This window comes from Papio anubis, chromosome 4 (assembly GCF_008728515.1).
Source record: "Papio anubis isolate 15944 chromosome 4, Panubis1.0, whole genome shotgun sequence".
Taxonomy (NCBI): domain Eukaryota; kingdom Metazoa; phylum Chordata; class Mammalia; order Primates; family Cercopithecidae; genus Papio; species Papio anubis.
Window position 1 is genome coordinate 173930601 of NC_044979.1, and position 24689 is coordinate 173955289.

The window sequence follows — 24689 nt, forward strand, 5'->3', positions numbered from 1 at the left end:
GATACCTGCCCTATTCACCTGTTCACCACCTGGTACCTGCTCTATTCACCTGTCCATGCTCACCTCAGGGGTCTCTACAAGCCTTTCCCGGGCCGCCAGAGAGGAATGTCTCCTTTCCACTTCCACCGTTCTCTGTATTTTCTCAGTAAGTGTCTGCAGGATGAGTGAGTACATTTACGAATGAATCTTCCATTTAAATATTGAGTTCCTTATCTTATACCTGCAGTGCAAGAGAAAGCCCCTCATGGTGGAATCGGAAAACCAATGTTGACCTTGGTTGACCTTAGATGAGTCACCTAACCTTTCGAGGCTCAACTCCTTCATTCATAAAAATGAATGAACGCTTTCTTGAGGTTGCTGTGAGGACATCCCTGAGATGATGCCTGTGAAGAAAGTCTGCAAACTGTGAAGCACTATACAAATGAACACAGCATGCGCACGCCTGTGCGTGTGTGTATGTGGGTGTAAATGTGAGGCTTTTTGTTCTTGGCAACTGTTCATACTTGTACCTCGGTAAACTCTTATGTAGGTCAGCAAGCTAAGGTTTACTATTGTGCAGTGTTCAGCACGCAACTGTTTTCTGGAATGTCACTGTGTTTCTGAATGTTCCTTTTGGTTTATTAGGTTAGTTCACATTAAGAAGAACTTGGTGAGGAAGCCACATGGAAGAACTGGAAAGGCTTTCTTTGGCAGCTCTACCCTGAGGGCAAAGAGGTCAGTTCTGCGAGAGAACCCTCACAAAAAGGCTGGCCCGGGACAAGCATTCCAGGCCTGTCTCAAGTCTGAACACAAATAAATCCCTCCTCAGGTGGTTTTCTTCATAAGGATCCTAAAAGCACATACTTAGTCCTAATCGACTGAACAAGCTCCTAATCAAGTTTCATAGTGTGAATCGAGGTCAGTCACCACAAAAGTATTTTTAGGACCCCAGACAAGGAGGGGATTGTCTGGAGCGCTGCAGGGTAATTTGTGGGTCTGTTTTATTTCTGAATCAGAGGCAGTGGAAAAGCTGTTTCAGACCCCATGGCTGGAGCAGCGGGTGGAGCTCAGCAGTGATTCATGTAGAACTCCGGGCTCAAACTGAAACCGTAGATGTTTGTCTTCACAGCTGTGTGTTATTTTTACCCTTACTAAATATTCTCTCTTACACCTGGAATTTCAGCCTCTTCCCAACAGTCCTGTGCCTTCCCCCTTCTCTGAAGCGGTTGAAGACAAAATTAATTAAAAAGTCACCACCAGCTCACCAACAGTTAGTTCTTTGTCCCCTTAAAGGGGCTCGATGTTTCCCTGAGAAAGTTTCATTATTTAAGTTTATATTTCTCTTTACAGCCAAAAACGAATATCAGCAAGACCGTGTTGCTTTTAGATCTTGAAAACTGGAGGGAAATGCACCATTTTGGGATTCATCATTTGAACATAAAATGTTCTGAAGCATAAGATCTCTACAAGTAGTTACATGACAAAGATCAGATGGGACGTCTTTTCTATCTTGTGCATGTCTTTTAATTTGTCTGAAAGACTCCTTTCTCAGAGAAGAAAGGATTGGGCCCACTAGCCAGTATGATGCTTCAGGTTTTTATTTTTATAACAGGTCAGGTGAATCCTGGTTAACCAAAACAATTTTTCTTTTTTTTCTTTTTTTTTTCTTTTTTGAGACGGAGTCTTGCTCAGTCGCCCAGGCTGGAGTGCGGTGGCGCGATATCAGCTCACTGCAAGCTCCGCCTCCTGGGTTCATGCCATTCTCCTGCCTCAGCCTCCCAAGTAGCTGGGACTACAGGCGCCCGCCACTATGCCCGGCTAGTTTTTTTGTATGTTTAGTAGAGATGGGGTTTTACCGTGTTAGCCAGGATGGTTTTTTTTGAGATGGAGTTTCGCTCTTGTTGCCCAGGCTGGAGTGCAATGGCACTATCTCAGCTCACTGCAACCTCCGCCCCCACTGAGTTCAAGCGATCCTCTTGTCTTAGCCTCACAGGTAGCTGGGATTATAAGCATCCGGCTAATTTTTAAAATATATATATTTTTAGTAGAGATGGGGTTTCACCATGTTGGCCAGGCTGGTCTCGATCTCCTGACCTCGTGATCTGTCCATCTCGGCCTCCCAAAGTGCTGGGATTACAGGCTTGAGCCACCGCGCCCGGCCCCGACCTACCTACTATTTTTTAAATGTGATTTTGTTTGGAGACACCTGGTGAGGTTAATGTAAAGGTGAATGCAGGTGAACTGACCTGATGTGATAAAATAAGATGGTAGTAAATATTTTAAAAATGTGTAATATATACAAAAAATCAAAATGCAGTTGGCCCTTGGATTTGATGCGTCTTGTCACTGCTTGTTTGACATGTGGAGTGAAGCTTGCTATCCCTGTCAATGCAGGAAAGAAGTTCAGCTTCTTCTACGAAGCCCTGAGGGAGTGAAGAAGAGTCCAGGCCTGTGGCCAAATGGCCAACTTTTACTTTCACTTTCAACTTTCACTTGACCAAGTGACAAAAACTTTTGGAAACTCAATGGTCATCTGTAAATGGGAACAATCATAGTAATGTCATCTCCTAGATGTTTGAGAAAACTGGACAATATGTTGTATACCAAAATCTATTAATAAATCATGTGTGTTGTAAAAATATGGGTTAATATTATCCCTTTCAGGCCTTTTCTCTCCTGCCCAGGTACAGTTGATTGCACCCTCATCCCTGTTATTGCTGGGCCCTGAACATCGCTCTGTACTGAATGTGTGTCACGATCTCACAGAATCTTTTTCACCTTTGGTAGACCATGAGCTTCTCTTAGTTCCTTTATTTCTTTCTCTCTCTCGCTCTCTCTCCTTTTCTTTTTTTTTTTTTTTTTTTAGACAGAGTCTTGTTCTGTCACCCAGGCTAGAGTGCAGTGCCATGATCTCAGCTCATTGCAACCTCTGCCTCCCAAGTTCTAGTGATCCTCCTGTCTCAGCCTCCTGAGTAGCTGGGACTACAGACGCCTGCCACCATGCCCAGCTAATTTTTGTATTTTTTGTAGAGATGGGATTTCACCATCTTGGCCAGGCTGGTCCCGAACTCCTGACCTCAAGTGCCCTGCCCACCTCAGCCTCCCAAAGTGCTGGGATTACAAGTGTGAGCCACCTGCACCCAGCCAGCTTCGCTTAATTCTTAATCCATCTCCATTGAAGCTAACACAGTACATGATGCAGATTAAACACCAAATAAATGTTGGTTTCATGCAGCATTTGTCAACTTCAACACTATTGCTACTTGGAGCCAGATCACTCTTTGGACAGCTTGGGGTAGGGGCTGGCAGGGGTGCTGCCCTGAGTACTGCAGGATGTCTCTGGCTTCTACCCACTAGATACCAGTAACACCTCCCAGCTGTGACCAGCAAAAATATGAGCATTGGCAAATGCCTCTGGGGGCAACATCACTCTGGTTGAGAACCACTGGGCTAATGAGTTAGGATCTGCTGAGCCCAGGCAAGGAGGCAAGAGCCTCTTGTTTTACCTGGTGTTTATTAGAGGGAAGTTCCTGTCCCCAGTATCTGAGGTGATGCTTAAAAGGGGCCCTTAAAGGGGCCTCTATGCTCATGAGTATTCCTAGTTATGGTTTGTCCATACCTCGTTTGGGGTACATTCTCCAAGCTTTGGCCCATCCTTGCTTCCTCTTTTCCTCATGCCATATGTCCAACCCATCAGCAAAGCATGTTAATTCCACCTTCCAACTATACCCAGGATGTGACTGCCTCTCCCACTCTCATGCAGACTTCTCCCATCCCACACCCAGATTTTCACAGGAAGGCTTCAACACAGGAGTCAGAGAGGCCCTGCAAAATCTAAGTAACACTATATCCCTCCTTTGCCTAAAGTCCCCTAATGGTTTCTAAGCTCACCTGAAAGTGAAAGTCAAAGTCTGGCAATGGCCCCACAGCCTCTCCAAACTCATCATCTATTACTCTTCTTCTTGGACACTAAACAGCAGCCACGATGGCCTCCTTGTTGTCCTTGAACACCTCAAGCGGACCTCAGGGCCTTTGCATTTAGTATTCCCTCCTCTTGGAATCTTTTCTGCTGTTTAATCACGGGCCTTCTCCCTCACTGCCTTTGCGGCTTTACTCAAACATCGCTTTTTTGTGGTCTTCTCCAGCCACCTTCTTTATTGCTGCCATCCCCTCATGGCTTTATTTTTCTCCTTAGCATTGATCACGATCTAACCTGCTGTGTGTTTTCATAAGTGATCTAATGTCATGATCATCTTCACTGCTAGAAAGCGAACTTAGTGAGGCAAAACGTTTTTGTATATTTTATTACTCTATCCCAAGTGCCTAGAAAAGTGACTGCACATAGTAGGTGCTCAATAAATATTAATTGAATGAATGAATGACTGCATGCATAAACAGTATGTCTAAGGCCCAGACAGACCCAGCAGGTAATCCCTACTTTTTCTCATCTCCATCACACTACAACTTGTATGTTTTTTAAATAACATCCATAAAGCATCTTGCTATCTGACCCGAGGCTGGAATTATTCATGGCACATAATGAATCTCCGTCCCAGAGAGAGGCAAGGCCCAGAAAGCATCGTCTCTGGCTGCACAGGCCCAGCTGGGCAAAGCACCAATGTAGTGGGAGGGAAGGAGGTATTTCTCAACTCAGGCAAGGACTTCTGGGGAACAACCCCGCCTCCGCGTGGATTCTCCCAGATCATTCGCTGGGTGGGCCACCTTCACCCAGATGCTAGGCGTTCTCATTTTTCATCTCCTTGAATTGTGCAACAGAGCCGTGGTCCTCAGACTACCAGGCATCGGAATCTGGCAGAGGGCTCCTTCAAACACAGAGTGCTGGACTGCCACCCAAGGCTCTTGGATTCTAGGGCAGGACCTGAGAAGCCGCGTCTCAAACAAGCTCCCAGGGGGAGGTGATGCCGCTGGTCCCGGAGCCCACGTTGAGAACCACCACACCAGAGGAACCTTCACTCAACAGAATCGAACATGGCAATGGCTCCAGGTGGCCTGCAGACTGGGCTGAGGGAGGACTCACAGCATGGCACATAAATTCACTGAGTTCCACCTGCAGTGAGTCTCCAGGTGGGCTTCACAAAATCACCATCGCCCGTGGAAAGGGGAAGGTGCTGCTTAACGTAAGCTGCCTGTGATCTGGCTGGCCTGAGCTGGGGATGCTGAGATAGAGGAAAAGCAGCCTGCTTTGCACAGACCTGCCAGCCTGCTCACGGGAAGACAGTTTGCTTGTGGACCATGAGTGAGCAGGTGTTACCTCTTGGCTTATCCTGCCAGTCTATCATGACTTGAGCTTTAGGGATCTCATAGCAAATTCAGGGCATTGGTAGGGAGCTCACGAGAGGCTGAGCAGGCACCGATACTCCCAGCCGGGCCCTTGGTGTGGATGGCACAGGAAAACAGCTGGTTTTAGTTTGGCCGCACACTGACAGTTCTCCATTGTGGCTTTCTGGTGCGTGACGCTAGAGTGAAGAAAGGGAGAGGGTGGCTGTGGACCACCGAAGCTGAGAAATGATGTCCTGTGTCTACACAACGTGCAATGAGATTAGTGTCTGCAAGAATTCTGCCGTTTGATCTGGCAGTGGCCAAGCCAAACCCACAAGGACATCCCAGTTGGCTCGCAAAGCAGTGGTTCCTTTCTCTCCTGTTTTTCTTTTATTATGTTTTACAGAAGCTCTATTATAACGGCAACAGATCTCATTTCACCACTTGTATTTCATTTCAGGAGCTTGTAAGCACGTTAGGGCTGAGGTTTTGTAGAATTCCACTATTCGGTTGGGAACTAAGTCCTTCCTTCCTCTCAAAGCACATAGCCTTTTTCTCCGTGGGTACTGGATGGATAGGGATGGACAGAGGGCACCATTCCCAAGCTGGATATTCTATGCAGAAGGAGGTGGGCCATGTTCTTGCAAGACCTACGCTGCAGAGAGTGCACTTCTCCTATGGAGGTGTTTGCAAGATAGTCAGGGGCCACAAAGGTAACAGCCCACAAGTTCTAGCCAAAGAGTAATATTTGACTTACGTAACTTCCCCTTGGACTTGACTTCAAGAGGCACGTGCACTACAGGAAAGCCCATTATGCATAAGCTAAGAGGAGGGACAATTAGAAGAAGCCACTGGGCCAGGGGCCAGGAGATGGGCTAACTCCCTGGCACAGCTGGCCTGGTGCTTCGGAGTCTGGAAGGATGCAGGTGCAAGCAGTGGAGCGTTCAGGAGCTGCATTCCCAGCGGGGCTCCTCCGGAGTCGGGGAGCCACACACAGCTCTGCAGCATCTCTGCTGTGAGCCCCTCCATGGCAGAATCTGCGTCTCCATGAACCCGACCTCTGCCCCTGCCCCTCAAGCTGGGCTAACACAGCCCAGTGCTAGTTCACGGTGTCCAAAATAAAGCAGAGTGAATCATGCCCATGTTCCTTTTTATGGAGCTGCGCCTGACATTCGTAAAGAGCCCATAATGAGGCCGGGCATTCGTAAAGAGCCCATGGCGGCTCACACTTGTAATCCCAGCATTTTGGGAGGCTGAGGTGGGTGGATCACCTGAGGTAAGGAGTTCAAGACCAGGCTGGACAAGACGGTGAAACCCTGTCTCTGCTAAAAATGTGAAAACTAGCCACTCGGGAGGCTGAGGCAGGAGAATCACTTGAACTCGGGAGGCAGAGGTTGCAGTGAGCCGAGATCATGCCATTGCATTCTAGCCTGGGTGACAAGAGCAAAACTCTCTCTCAAAACAAAAACAAAAACAAAAACAAAAAACAAACCACAGTGAGTCAGCAAAGCCTACGAATTGGATCCCAGACAGCCCTTTGTCTGCCCCAAGGCTGCCTCCAACCTCTGGCTGAGATGAGTCTTAGCTCCACTGAAAACCTTTCAGCTTTCTTTTCCCCCAGTCCCCTTCAGGAAGCCCGTTGGATTCTTCATAGCAGGACACTGACTCACCACTTACGTTTCAGCTCTTTCAGGTCACTGAGCTTGAGCAGTCCCCTAGGGAACCTCTGACCTGACACGCCACCAGTCAGGCTGAGTTCCAGCAGTAGCACTGAACTGACCTCCCAGAGCACACTGGTTTGGAGATCTAAAAAGTACAATGGGCCACCAGTCACTGATCAGTGCAGCATCCCTGGAAGCCAGGTGTGGGGGTCGGTTTCCTGGGTCAACTTGGCCAGGCTGTAGCACCCAGTGACTTCATCAAACGCTAACTGAGGTGGTACTGGGAGAGCATTTTGCGCAGGTAACTCAGTCAGTTGAACTTGACTAAAGGAGATTATGTTGGATGATGTGAGTGGGCCTCACCCAATCAGTTGAAGGCCTTAAGAACAAAGCCTGTGGTTTCCAGAGAAGAAGAAATTCTGCCTCAAGACCGTAACACAGAAATCCTGCCTAGTTTCCAGCCTCCCCTGCAGATCTCAGACCTGCCCACTCCCACAACTGCATTAGTCAATTCCTTCCAATAAATGTCTTAAAATATTAAAATATCCTATAGGTTCTATTTCTCTAGAGAATCCCCACTGATACACCAGGCCGGCACCCAGACACAATGCCAGGAGACACACTGAGCTCTGGGGGAGACGGGCATGAGCTCCGTATCTTTCTCTTCTACAAAGGGGATTAGTGTCAGCCACTCCTCTCCCTCCCCCGGAACATCCTTGGGGGTGGGGGACGATGACACTTGGTGCCTGGTTGACATCTGTACGCTGCCAGATGCCTCAAAGCTGAGGCGGCCTCTGCAGTCACTGTTCCTCCCCTGCCTATTTCAACCCAGCTGCCCTTTTCCTCAAAGGAGGCACGTAGGCCTGGACTGAAGGCAGATGGGGTCCACCTTGTTCTCTTCATGAACAGCACCCGCCAAACCCACATCGCTGCGAATCCACCAGAGGACCCGGAGGATGAAGAGGATGACATGATGATCTTCACTCAGTATTCACCCACCAAAACACATCATCGATGCTTCAAGAGCTGGAACAGCATTGAAAGTTTACGACGGGAGCAATGAGAATTCTGTGAGCCCTGAGACAGGAAGCTCTTAAAGTTCCCATTGTTTCCTTGAAAGAAAATGTCCAGGCGCGGTGGCTCACACCTGTACTCCCAGCAATCTGAGAGGCCGAGGTAGGTGGATCGAGTTTGAGACCAGCCTGGCCAACATGGTGAAACCCCGTCTGTACTAAAAATACAAAATTCAGCCAGGCATGGTGGTGCATGCCTGTAATCACAGCTACTCAGGAAGCTGAGGCAGGGGAGTCGCTTGAACCCGGTGGGTGGAGGTTGCAGTGAGCCGAGATCGTGCCACTTCCCTCCAACCTGGGTAAAAAAGAGCAAAACTCCATCTAAAAGAAAAAGAAAAAAAAAGAAAATGTCCAGTTCCCCTGAAAAAGATTTCCCAGAAAGAGACCCTCAGTGCAGCACCAGCCTTTCACTTGCCTGACAGAATAACCACCCAGGAGCTTTCCCCAGTCTGCTGCGCTGAGGGCCCTGGGGGAAATGCCTGGTGTCTTTCTTACGGGCTGAAGCCCCTGGTGTCTTTCTTTCTTACGGGCTGAAGCCCCTTGCCTGTGGCTCAGGGTTGCCCCAAACTCCCAGCCTGCACCCTGGGGTCACAACATAGGCTGGAAAAGCAGCCCCATGCCTGGCCAGGAGGGAGAGGAGACAGCAGCTACCAAGCGGAATCACAGGCCCACGCTAAGGAAAACAGTGTTTGCACTTCTCCCACAAACAGAACGCTTATTTTATTTTAAATTCGGGAATAACACAGTGAGAACAGCAGAAACTTTCCTTTCTGGAGCACTGTTCTCGCCTCCTCACTCAGTCTCCCTTTGGAGACTTGCTGAATCCAGACTGGCCCCAGGCCAGACTCTCAAACAAGGGCCAGGACATGGCTCACTCTGCCTGTTGTCCATCGGAAATCATCTCGGTGCCCCTTTGTCTGAGGTGTTTCCTTCCTCTCTCTCCCCTTTCCAACATCCCCCACCTCCCTGCAGGTGAATTGCCCGTAGGTAGAAATCAGCCTCTGCAGAAGAAAAGCTTTAGAAATATGTCCCAGTCTTAGTGTCTCTGCCGTGATCACGCTGGCGTATATGGGATCATATAACTCCACCCAAAATAGAATTCATTCAGTGCTCCCAGGTTACCAACTGATCTCCTGCATAAACACTGCTGCATTCTTTAGAACATGTTTACCTTGCATTCTTCTGTGTTTCAGAAATATATACAGTTAATGATCAGCAGAAACACTGTATCAAATGTTTAGGATTTGTGGGTAAAAAACATTTAGATGTAATCATTAACTTCTCACAACTTTGGTGCCCTGGACCCATCACTGCATTTTCTACCCATGTCCTTCCATTACTCCTGGAAGGAATCTCTTGATGAGATCCAAGATGGGCCTGCCTTGAGCTCCACTTAAAGGACCAGTGTGGTGGCAATATTTAGCATCAGAGCCAGTGCCCTTTCAAGAAGCTAGATGCACAGACGTGAACTGACTTCTTGGAGTGGAGGAGCGCTCTGGCATCTCCCATCTCCCCATCTGGCATGTCCAGCCTTGCTGTTGACATTCCCTCTAGGACACTGTGACTTGGCACCTTCATTAACACCACACTAGGAATTGACGCAACCGTTTCCAGACTTATAAACTATGACACTCATAATAAACCTTTCTAGCGTTCAAACATGTATGTAACAAAAAGGCCCCATTACAGCTTCAACCGAGTGGAAAATGCTCAGGGTGTGGAGTCAAACGCTCCTGGTTTAAATCCAAATTCTGATTCCATTTAAGTGGTGATTTGGGGTCAGATTGGAAATGCCTGGTCACAGGTTTCTTCATCCATCAAATAGGGTCGAGTGTGCTTCATCAGGGGCTGCTTGGAGGACTGAGGGGCTACTGGATATAAAAGAGCTTTGTACACAGTAAAGTGTCTGAAAATGTGAGCTGTTCTTATGACTGGATGGTAGATTATGCAACATTTAAAAGAAATAATCTGTTCTTGATCCTAAGATTTGATATTCTTTTTCCTCAATACATATGGGGTATTAGATAATAATTAAAATTAATTTTACTTTTCAAAACTACACATAATTCAATGCTTTTTGAGGGTCAGGGACAGTTCTGCATTTGGTAATACATTTTACATGACAGTCGCATGTTCATCACAAACTCAGGGAAGCTAATAATTACGGGAGACACCGGAGCGGGCTTTATGTGTAAGCTAAGAGGAGAAAATAAAACAGCAGGCATTAAGAGAAAGGACTGCAGGGATCGGAGGGTGGGGTGAGGGTGGAAGGCAGATAATGGAGATCCACTAGCAAATTCAAATGGCTTGGACATACGCTGCACCGCCTGGCCACTAGCTGACACTCTCCCTTTGTGAAAATATAAGACAGCATTATTTTACGGGCAATCAAACCTCAGATGAATTCCACCATATGTGGGCAAGGCTCCCCTCCCACAGAGCTCTTGTGCCTGGGAAATAGAATTGAACACATCTTCAAAGAGAGTTCTTGGTAAATATACTACTGATTTTACAAACTCCATCCTCTACACAAACCACTGGAGAACACATTTTCCCAGCGCTGCCCAACATCACCGTTCAATGGCCTTTCTTTCTTCCTTCTTTTTTTTTCCTTTTTTTTTTTTGTTAGCCAGAGTCTTGCTCTGTCACCCAGGCTAGAATGTAGTGGCATGATCTCGGCTCACTGCAACCTCTGCCTCTTGGATTCAAGCGATCCTCCTGCCTCAGGCTCCCGAGTAGCTGAGACTACAGACACAGTGGCCTTGTTTCTAAGTCAATCTTTGGAGAAGCATGACTCACTTCCACTTTGTCTGTCTAAAAGATAGGAAAATGGGAGGTCGGGGAGAGAAAGGGGCAGAAGTCTCCTTACCTTGAGCCATTCACCTGGCTAGGGTTACATTCCATTTTGATGGTGACCCTGGCTGGGGGTTGAGACAGCCAGTCCTGCTGAGGGACGCGTGGGCTCATCTTGGAAGTCTGTCCATAGTCGCTGGAGGAGGATGCGGTCATCTCCGTCTTAGCCAGGTGTGGCGTTCCGTAGGCACACTCAAACAACGACTGGTCCTCACTCACAACTGATAAGGCTTCCTGAATGCCCAAAGAAACACATAATTCAAGACACTCCAACAGACAGTCATGTTTCAAAAAGTTGTTGATTTCAGAGTCCTTTCTAACTGGGACCACATTTTAGATAGTTTTTACCGTCTCCATTTCTACCATTCAGAAGAAAAAAGTAGCTTGTTTTTCTTTCCTCCAGACAGTAAGAGTTAGAAATGCCAGCCTAGAAAAACTTATGCAGGTCTCAAAGCATCCCAGGCTTGACTGCGGCAGGGCAGCAGAATATCCACTTTAATCTCAACTTAAGGAAGTTGAATTTCAAAGGTCTTAGAAGACACCCAATTGCATGTGTCATTATTTGACAAATGCAATCTATAATTCAAGCAGACAGGGTACAGAGCGGTCATGAAGATTAAAAAAAGAAATCTGAAGGCCAACACCTAAGCATCTGGCAAAATTGCCACATTCCCGGGGATTCTGAGGAAGAGGGACTTAGAGGAAGACAGAGGGATCAATGGAGCACCAAAGGGCAACCAACCAAAGATACAAACGTTTCCACTCTAAGTTATTAGCCGAAGTAGAGTTTCAAGTGGTGATTCCATGATGGTGAACATCTGGATGATAAATGAACAAAAAAAAAAAAAAAAAAAAAAAGCTGTGAAGTATCCAGATGCTTCCAAACACCACGATGTTTAAAATATCTGGATCACTCATAAGCTCTTTTTTCCCCTTACTTTCAATTAACATCTTTGCTCTTTTGCATGATTTGGTGAGAATAAATAGCCATTTGTCGTTGCTGGGTCAATCATTTTTCACGGTTTTAAGTCAAACAAGTGGTTAGCCAATGGCTATGTTTATATTCTACAGCCAATGAGCAACGGCAAGTTTGGGAAATTTCAACTACTTAAATGTGCCTTCTGCTGCAATCACACAGAGCTGCTGTGATACAATCCCATTTTGGTTCTTAGACAAAAAAAATCCATATGAATGCTCATTTTTATATTAGTCCTTTGGCATCCTCAGTGTTGACATCAACTAGTGAGAAGCAAAGGCTAGTTGGGCCACACATTTTTATTTCAAAAAAAAAAAAAGAAAAAAATAATTTTGGGGCCAGAGCAGGGGAAGCAGGGGAGTGTGGGCTTTGTAGACCCTTCCAGTCCAAACTTCTCATCTCCAAATGAGAACTCTGAGACCTAGAAAGGTCCAGAGCTAATCTTGAATGAGCTGGCCATGATCAACTAGGAGGTTAGTGACGGAAATGACGTGTGAATTACCACCTGCCTTCTCCTTGCCCCCACAGCCCTATGATGCCCTTTGTGACCTTTTTTTTTTCATTTCGGACATGTGTTTAAATTAGCACCCTCCTCCCCTTCTTTGAATTGGCCTTTAAATAAATAAGGTGCTTCCCATCAGTGATCTCATCCTAGAAGCAGCCCTTCTGAGATGCAGAGCTCCCTCCCCACCCAGAAGGATCAGAATCTTTAGGAAACAATCACCCCAACCCCACATCTACTCTGTCGCTCGATCCTCCACCTGCCCCAGGACCAAGTTTTCTCCTTAGCTTCCCAAGTGCACACACTTCTTTGCTAGAGGCACTGCACTGAGAATCAGCAAGGAGAAAGAATCAAAAGAAACTTGAACCTCTGTCTCTTAAAGTGGTGGTCAGCTGTCTGTGCATATGCAAAAGTGCCTGTCCTGGACTCCATTAGAACCTGCAGAATTACAGCTCTGTGACACCCTGGGAAAGACGAAGCCTGGTGTTCAAAGAGTAACACAAAATGTACCAAAAAGTCAGTTATGCCAGACAGAGAACCAGAATCAGGCACGATGGAAAAAAAATCATCTTGAATAGACAGCAAAATCAAACTTACCAACAATCAAAAATAATACGAGACAGTGACACAGAGGTTGACAGTACAGAAACGGCATCCCAGATGTTAGGGGACCTGAAATTCATGGCTTTCTCGTCCAGTCACAATTGAGTGGCCAACTCAAGGAGTCTAAATACATAGATGTGGGTTTCAAAGTAAAATCAGCACCATAGACTTAGTGTAGTCATGCTAATTCAAACAAAAATTAGATCTTCTTAAAAAATTTTTGCAAAACAGATACTCCCTTCCCATGGTGGCTCTGGGTAGTGTGTTTTACAGGCTCAGAACAGGAAACAGAGCTGATGGCTGCTGCCTCTCTCCTTCCTGGGCCTGAGCCTCAACCAAAGCACACAGGGGAATAACACACTATGTAATGTTAGCTTTGGCTCACCCATGATGAGAAACATGAACGAATGTGTGATTTATATCAGAAATTGGCAAAAACAGGTTATATATATAAGAAACAGGCTACATTTAAAATTACAAACTAAAAAGAAAACAGCTGCAACAACAAACAAGCAATAACTTTAAAGTATTAGTATCTCTCCAAGATAAAGTAAGATACTCTTGCAAACAAAGTCAACAGCCACATAATGTAGCGTAAGATTGAATAAGAAAAGAAAATACCAAAATATTAGAACTCAAATGAAGCTTAAGTGTGTGTTTGTAGGGGAAGGAATCCATTCTCACATCTGGCAAAGCATTATTTCAGCACATGGTTTTCTAAAGAAAGAAATCAAAGTTAATTGAGATCGATTTAGGAAGGAAAAAACCCTTAGAAATGCTAGAGATATGGGAGGCACGCCTTCTTTCTTTGCATCTTAAAATTCTTCTCACAGTTAATATTGCACAGAAATGAGAAAGGGAATATAATTCAGAATATTGCAAGCAAACCCTCAGTAGCTTTTGCTCATTAGAAGGGAAAAACTTTGAAAATAAGGAAGCTTCAGGATAAACATTTCAAAAGGGGTGAAATACTGTCCACATTTTGAAAAGACACAGCAACCCAAACTATGCCCCCAAATGATTCTCACTCAACAAAGGCTGTGGAACACCTAGAATGAAGTACAGCTCAGGAAAAGGAAACAAATGAATAAAGAAAGCCTCTCTCACACCCACATTCGGGGAGTAAGAAGCAGCTGAGGGGAGTTTTCACAGACCCACTTCCACAAGAGAGGTCACAAACGTTAAGTGCTGTTCTTCGAAAGCAAACCAAGCCACAGCCCCGCCACATCTTTGTCCTCCCATTTGACTTGGCTGTTGGCAGGTTTCATCATCCCTTTGGTTAAAGCTTGAATGGACACAGGCTGCTGCATAGGACCCTCCCTGCCTGGCAGCCCTGTGACTTCAAAGGGGAGACAGGATCTAGCCCAGTAGGATTAAAACCAGAAAAAGAGTGCTGAACACAGGCTGTTAACCAGGACCACATGAGTTCTTTAACTCCAGCTCTAGGAGAGACTTCCTGGCCTTGACTGACATGTCCCTCCTTCCCTGCAGCCTGGCTCCTCCTCTTTATAGCTAGGAGATCTCACCTACCTACTTATCTGCCTGCCTATCTGCCGGCGGGGGTAGGCTGCTGCCTTAGTTAGCATGTATAGATTGTTACTGCAGAAACTGGCCAGCCACAGCGCTTGGGATCTGCTTTGGTGGCTTTGTAACAGAGAATATTTTAAACATCAAAATCTGGCAGATATGTGGCATAATAATTTCATATGCCTACTTCTATGTTACCATAAAAAGACCTGAACTTTAGATTGGTGTTTGCCAATGTGTGGGGTGTTTTTTTTTCTGTAGCTCCAGGAAAGCTGGGATATTCCCATCAGGCAAATGGCAGGCTACCAAGGCCATTTTTAAAGAACTTATGAGAAACACATAACTCTAAGCAAATTACCCCCAAACAAAAGGTACTGCTGTGTTAGTACTACAGTGTTTATTATTTCATTTCAATACAGAATATACCAATAACATATGAGGACCATTCCTTTGGATTTTGGTCATGGGATAAGTTCCAGAAATGAGGGGAGGTCCCACCAGGTTGCATTTCATATTATAACTCTAAAATATGCATTTATTTTCAAGTAACTAGAGTACAAAAAAGGATCCAAAATACTTAGATTAAAACACTAAAAAAGAAAGCTAACAAAGTTGAAAGCACACTGACATTTTCAGCAAAATATTTCAGGAATCCTGAGGCCTTTCTATAACAGATGAATATTTTGCAAGATGCATATTTCTCAACCAAAGTATTAGAAAATAAGGGCCCAAATTGATTCTAATTTGTGATCCCTATAGCTCATAAAAATATTACATTGTTAATACACAGAATCCATCATACTTAAACTCTTGAAAATCTGGAAGTGGTAAAGTGTTGAAACTGAGAAAATCTTAAAGAATGGTCAACTGAAGTTCACATCTGGAGTAAACAAAGGCATTCAGGGAAATGGTCCTTTCATGGTTTTCAAAAATTAGGAAGATGGCCAGAATTAGACCTCCAGAGAATTGGATTATCAAATCCATCTTCAATGTTTTCAAGTCTTATATGTGATAATTATTTTATAATTATGAAAAACAAATGCAACAACTAAGTGGAATAAGAATTTTATGATCATGATCATGCTTAAAAAAAAAAAATCTTGGGTGGGGCATGGTGGCTCACTGCTATAATCCAAGAACTTTGAGAGGCCAAGGTGGGTGGATCACGAGGTCAGGAGATCGAGATCATCCTGGCTAACATGGTGAAACCCTGTCTCTACGAAAAATACAAAAAAAAAAAAAAAATTAGCTGGGCGTGGTGGCGGGTGCCTGTAGTCCCAGCTACTCGGGAGGGTGAGGCAGGAGAATTGCTTGAACTGTAGAAGTGGAGGCTGCAGTGAGCCGGGATCACACCACTGCACTCCAGGCAGGGTGACAGGGTGAGACTCCATCTCAAAAATAAATAAATAAATAAAATAAAAAATAAAACAATCTGAAAGAAGTCCTTGCTGCTATCACAATACAGTGTGGAGATCATTCATTTAGGAAGCCAATATCATCTTAAATCAATAGCCTGCTTTTTCTGTCAGTTTTAATCTCATTTCAATCCAATACAAAACCCTTCCTTAAATTTCTCTTGCATATAAACAAGCAGAATTTGGTACATCACTTAACTCCCTATACTGCCATGTATAAGATATCTTTTAACCACTTTCATAAATAGCTTACCCACCAAATAAACCAGGTTACCTTGTTAAGCACTTTGCATGCAATATCCTCTTAAATTCAATTTCGTTGATTATAAGATACACCACTTTTCACATTTTATCAACTCTGAAATACGAAAATGAAAGGCCTACCCTAGGTATTAGGCAGCATTTCTTCTTCTCTGATGGCAGATAAAATAATGGGACATTTTATAACCAATGATGTCTTACATTTTATGAAAAATGATCATTTAATCCTTACAACTGTCCTATAAGGTCAGCTGTGATTCTTGCCCACCCATCAGAAAGTGGGATTAGAGAAGTAACATCAACAGTGAGGACGAGGTAGAAACAGGGTTTGTGTCTCTGAATGGAATCATTCCCCAAGGCTGTACACTGGCCACTACCTGGGTGTTACTGGAAGGAAGAAGTTGGATTAAGAAAAGTCATGTGGTGGAGTGTTTTGGTGCCTGCTCTTGCCATGAGAGATGGAAACATCTAGATAGAGACAGAGAGAGAAAGGTTGGTAGAGGGAAGAGACAGAAGAAGGATGAAGGGATAAATGTCCAGAATCCCTGGATCTAGGATGGAACAAAGGATCTGGACAGTAAATGGAGAGTGTTGGAAATCAGTAAGGACTTCTCTAGGTATACCACTCTCTTCTGCGAGCCTAGAGATGTGTAGCAATGGACACCGCATACAGTTAATTATTTCTTTTGCAATGGCTTAAATCAACAACCCTGTTCTTTTCTTTGATGAATCAGATTATTCAGACACAAAGACATGACCAGGTGTTGGGATGTGTTCATTGCAGGTGGATGCCTGCCTTCTCTTAATGAGTACTATGCAGGAAAACTAGGATGGGTAGGAGAACCATTTATAAATATGCTGGAGCCTGTGCCACTTTGGGTGGCCTTTAATGGATGTCTGCAGACCTAAGGATATTGGAAAACTATTTATTAGGCTGTCGCAGGCTCTATCGTTTATAGTTTCTCTTTAAGGCAGCACACATACAGTAGATGCTTCTAAAAGGTCTAGTATCTAATTGTATTTGCAGGAGGAAAAAGCACCACAAACAAAATAGGCAACGCGCTTAGAAAAAGCTCTGCTCTCCCACCATAAGCCCGACGAAGATACGCCAGTGCTTCAGGAGACTTTATTCTAAATGTGTGCACTTTTGCCATTCTGATGCCACCAGTATCTCATTAAGAAAGAATCTTCATCTGACCAGTGTGTCTTTTATTTACAACACAGAAAAAAGCCAAACGTGGTAAGTGAAAGAAGCTTCACCAAACTGGGGGTGATCAGTTTTGCCCGTTCTTGATATGATTTTCTTTTTTTCTTAATTCTTCAGGGAAGGAAGCATTAACATCTTATATTAAATGCAGTATCTAGCTTTGTGTTCACGTTTTTCTAATTTAACACATTGCTATTTTAGTCCTTCAAAAATATAAAAAATTCTTGGATTAACCTCAAAGGAAAAATGTATGTAGGCAAATGAAGTCCTTCTAAAGACAGTATTTCTCCAATCTGGTATCACTTCAGTGTCAAACAATTTCACAACTCACAACACTAGTTAAGTGCTAAGAAAATGAGACCCAGAACTAGTGTCCAGATACATTTGCACATACATATATACAAACACACACACATGCATACATATGTACACATATACATGTGTGCGTGCATGCAAATACATACATACACAAATACATATATACATACACACATATACAGATACGTATACGTATATATACAAATGCATATATAAGTGTATGCGTATATGCTAATAGATGCCTATACAAATACATGCATATATACAATACATAATGTATATACAAATACATCATACATATGTATACATATTACTAAATAAATATTAAGATAATAAGGAGAGATGAAAATCTTTATCCTTATTATCTTTACTAATAGAACGCTTTAGAGGACTTTCAGACATTTTTTATCTTTAATCATATCCACTAGGGCAAATGTTGCCTAAAAGATACAGAGAATCTGGCTTCTTCCCGTTTCACCTCTGCTCCTTCCTCTCTTATCCTACACGGTGCTTTCCCCTACGCTACGCTCAGCACATCCCTTCAGAACAGACTTAGCTGGGGATCCATCCCCTCCATGCCCTTCAGCCGATTTTCCCTGCTCTGGACTCACTGGGTTTCTCAGGGCTCTGAGAAGGCCTGGCTGGTACCAGCAATTCTTTTTGCCCACAGACTTCTCCCCTCGCCTCGCCTTTATTAAAATATAAGCATTTTCAAGGCTGGCTCCTCTGTATGCTGCTCCTAGAAATAAGATAATTTCTTAACCTCAGATGTTTGTTGGTGTTCATAATAGCCCTAGGACTAAGTTATCAGGTGATATTACAGCCCCATCATAATGCTATAAATGGGGTCCACAAACTTCTATTACATCCAAATGAAGAGACATGTTTTTGTGAGATGAATGGGTTGTGTAGCCAATGGCTAGGAGTTCCAGGGAGTCTGGGAAATAATTGCCATTGGCAATATGTCTGCAGTCATACTACCAAAGAGGACATTATTGCCGAGTTTCACCTTAAATCCGCATAGGCTTAAATAGAGACTTCTTAGAGCTAAGCAACCTATGAACAGAATAAGACTTACTGGAAAATGAACATTTGCAAAAGAAGGAGGGAGCATTCAATCTGGAAATCAGAAACTCTAGAAATATTGTGAAAGATTGGAGTATTGTAGAAAAATGTTAAAGAAAGAATAGTTATGCCCACATAATGAAAACTAGATTTAAATGAGCCTTGGGAGATTAAGAATTTCAACCAACATAATTTTAAAACAACTCTTTGTTTTCTCAGTGCCATGCAGAATAAACCCTGAATGCATTTGAAAGGACAATGAACTAGGACTCTTCGCCCTGGCAAATGTCATTTAACTGTTTAACAAACAATGTGCCTGTGATGTTAATAGCTTCTTATTTTCTTCTTTAAGGAATCGCTTTTTTGGCTGGGCGCAGTGGCTCACCCACTCCAGTAATCCCAGCATTTTGGCAGGCCAAGGCAGGTAGATCACCTCAGGTCAGAAGTTGAGAGCAGACTGGCTAATATGATGAAACCCTGTCTCTGCTAAAAATACAAAAAGTTAGCTGGGTGTGGTGGTGTACATCTGCAATCTCAGCTACTCAGGCGGCTGAGGCAAGAGAATCGCTTGAACCCAGGACGAGGAGGTTGCAGTGAGCTGACATCGCGCCATGGCACTCCAGCCTGGGCAACAAAACTCCATCTCAAAAAAAAAAAAGAAGAAGAAGAATCACTTTTTCTTCCCAGTAGGCTTCTTTCCTTCTTTGGAGATGAGCAAAAAGTATAAAAACATCTGTGGAAACCTCCTGTTTGTATGTTTTACATGGGTACAAAAAATGCACTCGCTATTCGTTAGGGCTGGTTCTACTCTTGACACTCAAAACTTGTTTTTATTTCTCTAATCACTGTCATCATATATTACTCATGAATATTCATCAAAACTCTTTTCTTTCTTTTTTTATCTAGTTTTAAATAATTCATTTCAGATAAAAAGAACTTTTTCTTTCCTTTTTTAAAATCACTCAGTGGAGGATGAACATGAAGCTATACCAATGGGTAGGAGATCGTCTGGTAGAGCACGGGAGCCAGGGATGGGGATCTGAAGATGGAAGATGTGAGTTTCTTGCTCTGGGAATCACCTGGGTAAATCCTTTAACCCTTTCCTGCCCCAAGTGTGAGCTGAGAGCTTGCCAGAAACGCAGATTCCGAGTCTCCAGCCCTGCTGAATCAGAATCCGCTTTGAAACAACTTCCCCAGGTGAGCTGCGTGCCTGCTCACTTCAACTGCTGCAATATCCTTTTTGGACTCTCAATTTCTTCAACTATAAAGGTGGTACTGATGGCAACCAGCTGCCAAGCAGCTCTCTCCCAGGACAGTTAAATGGGCCAAATAAGCTTGTGTGTGTAACAGGTTTCATAAATCTTAATACTGTATTTAAATTATCATCACATGATAGAAAGGTGATGTGACTGACTCCAGACCTCCACATGTGAACCATCAGAATCACCCATCTCTAGTCATACTATTCTAACAAGCCAGATGCAAGGAAAATCACAGTCTCTTGTGTGCAAATTATCACTTATTTTTTGTAAGTACTGGATGTTCAAACCATGTATCTACCTAACAGAGACGAAGGGAGATCTAGCATCTTTTATTTCAAGAGCACATCTGCCACTTTCATTTAGCCTTTTTGGTCCCTGGTCCAATTTTTTTGTGGGGTTTCCATTCAAATTCTACATTAGTTTGTTGAATGTCAATTAACCCAAAGCTTTGTGCAGGAAGGAAGGAATTTTGGTATGCTCCCCAGCGTGCTGCTGGTATTCTCTACATAACAGGACAATAAATGAATGAATATACCAGGGTCTTGTAACATAATGTCCTTTTTTTTTTTTAACCTAGAATAGCACAAGGCACATAGTTGATAGCCCTCAAACTTCTGAAGAAAAGGGTTTTCTTCTGGGATGTGGAATTCATAATGCTCGTTATGGTAACTTTCCCTAAAACTTGTTGAAGTTTTCATAAACTTCTATGAGGAAGTGCTTTTATGGCAGTCTGGCTAAGAAGTTCACACCATCATTCTGCCCTCCTGATTTTTGAAACGTACAAGCCCAGGTTGAAACTCAGGTGATTCAGGGCTTGAGAAACACGAAGGCCAAGCTAAGGAGTAGCAAAGTTGCTTGCACTTTTTTTGCTATTGGTGCGGTCCTTCTCTGAACACCAGGGGAGGGACGGTGCCTCATCTCACTCCTCTTCAGAAGGAGCTCCGTGAACACTCGGCAGTTTTATGCTTGGCCCTTTCAAAACACACAAAGGCTAAAAATACAGCGTGCTACGCCTCTGGAATGTGTCTCATCTGTGAATCTCTGACACATGGATTCATTGTTTTCCATAAAATTCCAGGAATTTTATTCATGAGAAAATTCTGGCACAATGGAAAACCCTGGCAAGCACAGATAGGGGCAGCAGATGTCCTGGCCTCCGCCCACAACTCTGTCTCTGCTTTCAGCTAATTTTCATCAGGTGTCTCTCTCATGCCTTCAAACACTCAATCCAAAATTTCCCGTGAGACGGGGGTGGGGGGTGGGGGTGTCAAAACAACCTCAAGTTTTTAAATAATTGGTGTGGTCCCCCCGCCCCCAGACAGGTGTGCCATACCAGGTTCAACATGCAAGTGCCAGGATGCAGCATGGGCACTTCAAGAAGGAGCCGCAAGAGCACAGGGCCACTGGCTCAAGATCCAGCTGCCCTTGGAGCTCCACCACTCAGTTCCCCTCGTGTCCCAAGTCTCCAAGCTCCTCATCTAAAACGAGGGTCTGGTCTACTGATGTTTTCTAAGGCTCCATTTTGCACCAAAGTGAAATCGATTTTGTTTAACTAGTAACATCCTCTTTCAGCCATAGCCAGCCTGCAGTCTCTACCTACTCCATCTCTGAGCAGACATGCAGATAAGGTAGAAATCTACTACGTATGGATTTGCTAAAAACTTTCTATGCATCCCAGTTAGATGCTAACTGCAGGGTCTTCCCCTGCTGCCCCCAGACTTTAATTTTCCTCGATCTTGTGGGTATCTCCTTCTGTGCTAATGGTAATAAGAAGCTAGTCGGCACCCTGAGAGCTAGTGTCATGTTTTTAAGTATGGAAAGGATCTATTCTCTTGCATGGGAATATGGTATCTGTTCTACACATAAAGCACTTCAATAATAATAATGATAAACATGGCAACATGGTAATACCAGCCAAAAGTCTTGCAGAAACTGGGGCTCTGGCAGAGAGAGGAGCACGTGAATAAGTCTCCACTATTCACGTGATGGTCCAGGGGCCTCCTTCCTTTGCTTTCTATCCCCGTCCCCAGATAATTGTTGGCATGAGCCACACACTGTATAAGGCAGACATGAACACAGACGTTTTCTTTTTCTTAGACACTGACTTATGTAGGAAGAGTTAGTCTTCACCCGCTGTGAGGGTCCAATCCCTGCCAAGGTCTTTCTTCAGCTTGGTAAGTGATGATGTCTGACTCCCTGGGGCTGGGAGGCTAAGCCTGTGCTTTGCAGAAGATTTTCCAGCACATAAATATATCCTGGTTGCTGCATGGAAAGGGGACTAAGTAGCCAGGGCATCAGAGCCCTTTGCTAATGCTATACGCTGAGCTCATGTTTTTCCTGTGATATAGATGGGCACTGGGTAGACCCCGTCCTGGTAACACTTTTCATGCACCAACAAGTTGGCTGCCAGCGAGACTTGATTTTTATGGCTCTGGGAGTGCTGACCTCAAAACCTAACACTTTTGAACTAGGAGAGCAATCCCTCTAACAATTTCAAACTACACATACATATATCACACCCACCAGGGCTCTTTTGCCATCTGGCTTGAGCCCCTCTATAAATATGTCTACTCTGAAAGCCACACGGCCAGGCGAGGCGGCTCATACCTGTAATCCCAGCACTTTGGGAGGCCGAGGCAAGCGGACGACGACGTCAGGAGATAGAGACCATCCTGGCTAACATGGTGAAACCCCATCTCTACTAAAAATATAAAAAATTAGCTGGGTGTGGTGGCACGTGCCTGTAGTCCCAGCTACTCAGGAGGCTGAGGCAGGAGTATCGCTTGAACCTGGGAGGCAGAGGTTGCAGTGAGCCGGGATCACGCCACTGCACTCTAGCCTGGGCGACAGAACGAGACTCTGTTTCAAAAACAAAACAAAAGAAAGTCAAAAATACTCTTTAAAAGTCTGTAGATTCATACCCAGATCATCAAGGCCTGCAGAACGGCCTGGTGACTTGAAATCTTGATGTGTACAGAGTCTAAACCTCGGTCTTTGCATTGCCTCCTTACTGGACCTCTTTACTTATTAAGATTCTTCCTTGTGGAAGAAGTGAGGTCATGGGTGTCCACATCTATCTTTCCCAGGAAGAAAAGGAAGCTTCAAGATCTGGGAAACGCTATGCACCATTGTGCAGGTTCCAAGCAGCACAGAGTCACCTGTTGGGGGGGCAGGTGAGTAGTGGACATCTGACCACCCGGTGCTGTGCAGGACTACCTCCTTGCAGAGCAGGTGGGGCCTTCCAAGTTGCCCGCTCATCCAACCTGCACAGTAAGCTGTACGGGAGTGTCATGGGGCTATGCCTACTTCAAACAGCAACTTAGCTAAAGGGAAAGATAATTTGCACTTGCTCTCTTCCACTCCAGCAGACTTGCACTTGTCGCTATTTATTTGTGAACACAGACGCATTTTAGATTGACTTAACAAATAAAAAAAGGTGCAAAGAATAGGGCAGCTGAAAGTCAGGAAACCACTTCTGCCACTGCTGAATCTGAAGCCTTAAGCTCCTGAACTGGAAAACCAGCCGACTGGAGCACTGAGCTCCCTGGGCCCTGTAGAAGAACACACCGGCCAGGTGTGGTGGCTCAAGCCTGTAATCCCAGCACTTTTGGAGGCCGAGATGGGCGGATCATGAGGTCAGGAGTTCGAGACCAGCCTGGCCAACATGGTGAAACCCTGTCTCTACTAAAAACACAAACATTAGCCAGGTGTGGTGGCGCATGCCTGTAATCCCAGCTACTCGGGAGGCTGAGGCTGGAGAATTGCTTGAATCCAGGAGGTGGAAGTTGCAGTGAGCTGAGACTGAGCCACTGCCCTCCACCCTGGCTGACAGAGTGAGACTCTGGTTCAAAAAAAAAAAGAAAATGCACCAAGTAGTGGCCAGACAGGTTCCCATGGGCCCTGACATGTGAGATGTGAGGCAGAATTTTTATTAATGAATCTGATGCTTATTCAGTATTTCTGCAATCACAATGCACTTTCACAGTATTTATTCAAGCAATATTTATCCAGCAAAAATATCCAATATTTATTTATCCAGGATCTCTCAAACGTTCAGTCTAGCTTCACTCACGTCAGTGTCAGTGTCTCTAACCTTCAGACTTTGCTTTCAGGCAAGAGTAGACATGTGTTGGTCTGGGAGTCCGAAGGTGGGGGTGGAAGCTGGTGGTGTAGGGAACCAAAAATTGGCCATACTTACTTACTTAAGTATTTTACAGCTCTTTAACAGATTCTCATCTCCTGCTCTCTTCTCCAACTTTGCCGTCTGGTTCTGACACTGTCCTGCCATGATTAGGAGTGAGCTTTTGGGGGTCCCCTCAAACGTACACTCCCAGCTGGTCTCTTTGTCACCTACTCAAGAGCAGTTCATTCTGTTGGCCACTCTCCCCTTTTCTAACCCTCTTTTCTTTGGCTTCCATATTGCTGCTGTTCCTCCTATTTGGTTGACAATTCCATCCCCCATCTCTTTATGCCCTCCTTTTTCTCTCCTCATTCTCTAAATGTCAGTTTTCCTCCGTGCACTCTCCCGGGCCACTTCTCTACCAGCGTTTCATTTCTTCCAAGCCATCACTTAGGAGCTGCTCCAGTGGCCTCAGCGCTGCCAGGAAGCACAGCACATTTAATTTCAAGGGTGAAACTCCATTGGAGGGATGGCAGGAGCATGTTTAATAACTTGTTAGGTTTTATCCAATTTATTTCCCAAGGCCA

At 44.6% G+C, this 24689-nt stretch overlaps 1 protein-coding gene across 5 annotated transcripts in view; it reads right to left on the reverse strand.

Moving 5' to 3' along the window:
• The window catches only part of ERG (ETS transcription factor ERG), a 281750-nt gene that overhangs the window by 54082 nt on the left and 202979 nt on the right, over positions 1-24689 (reverse strand). For all 5 annotated transcript variants that reach the window (XM_003895482.5, XM_003895481.5, XM_009202252.4 and 2 more), the window contains one exon: positions 10863-11080. In XM_003895482.5, the coding sequence (XP_003895531.1) occupies positions 10863-11080 (218 nt within the window). The remainder of the gene's footprint in view (positions 1-10862; positions 11081-24689) is intronic.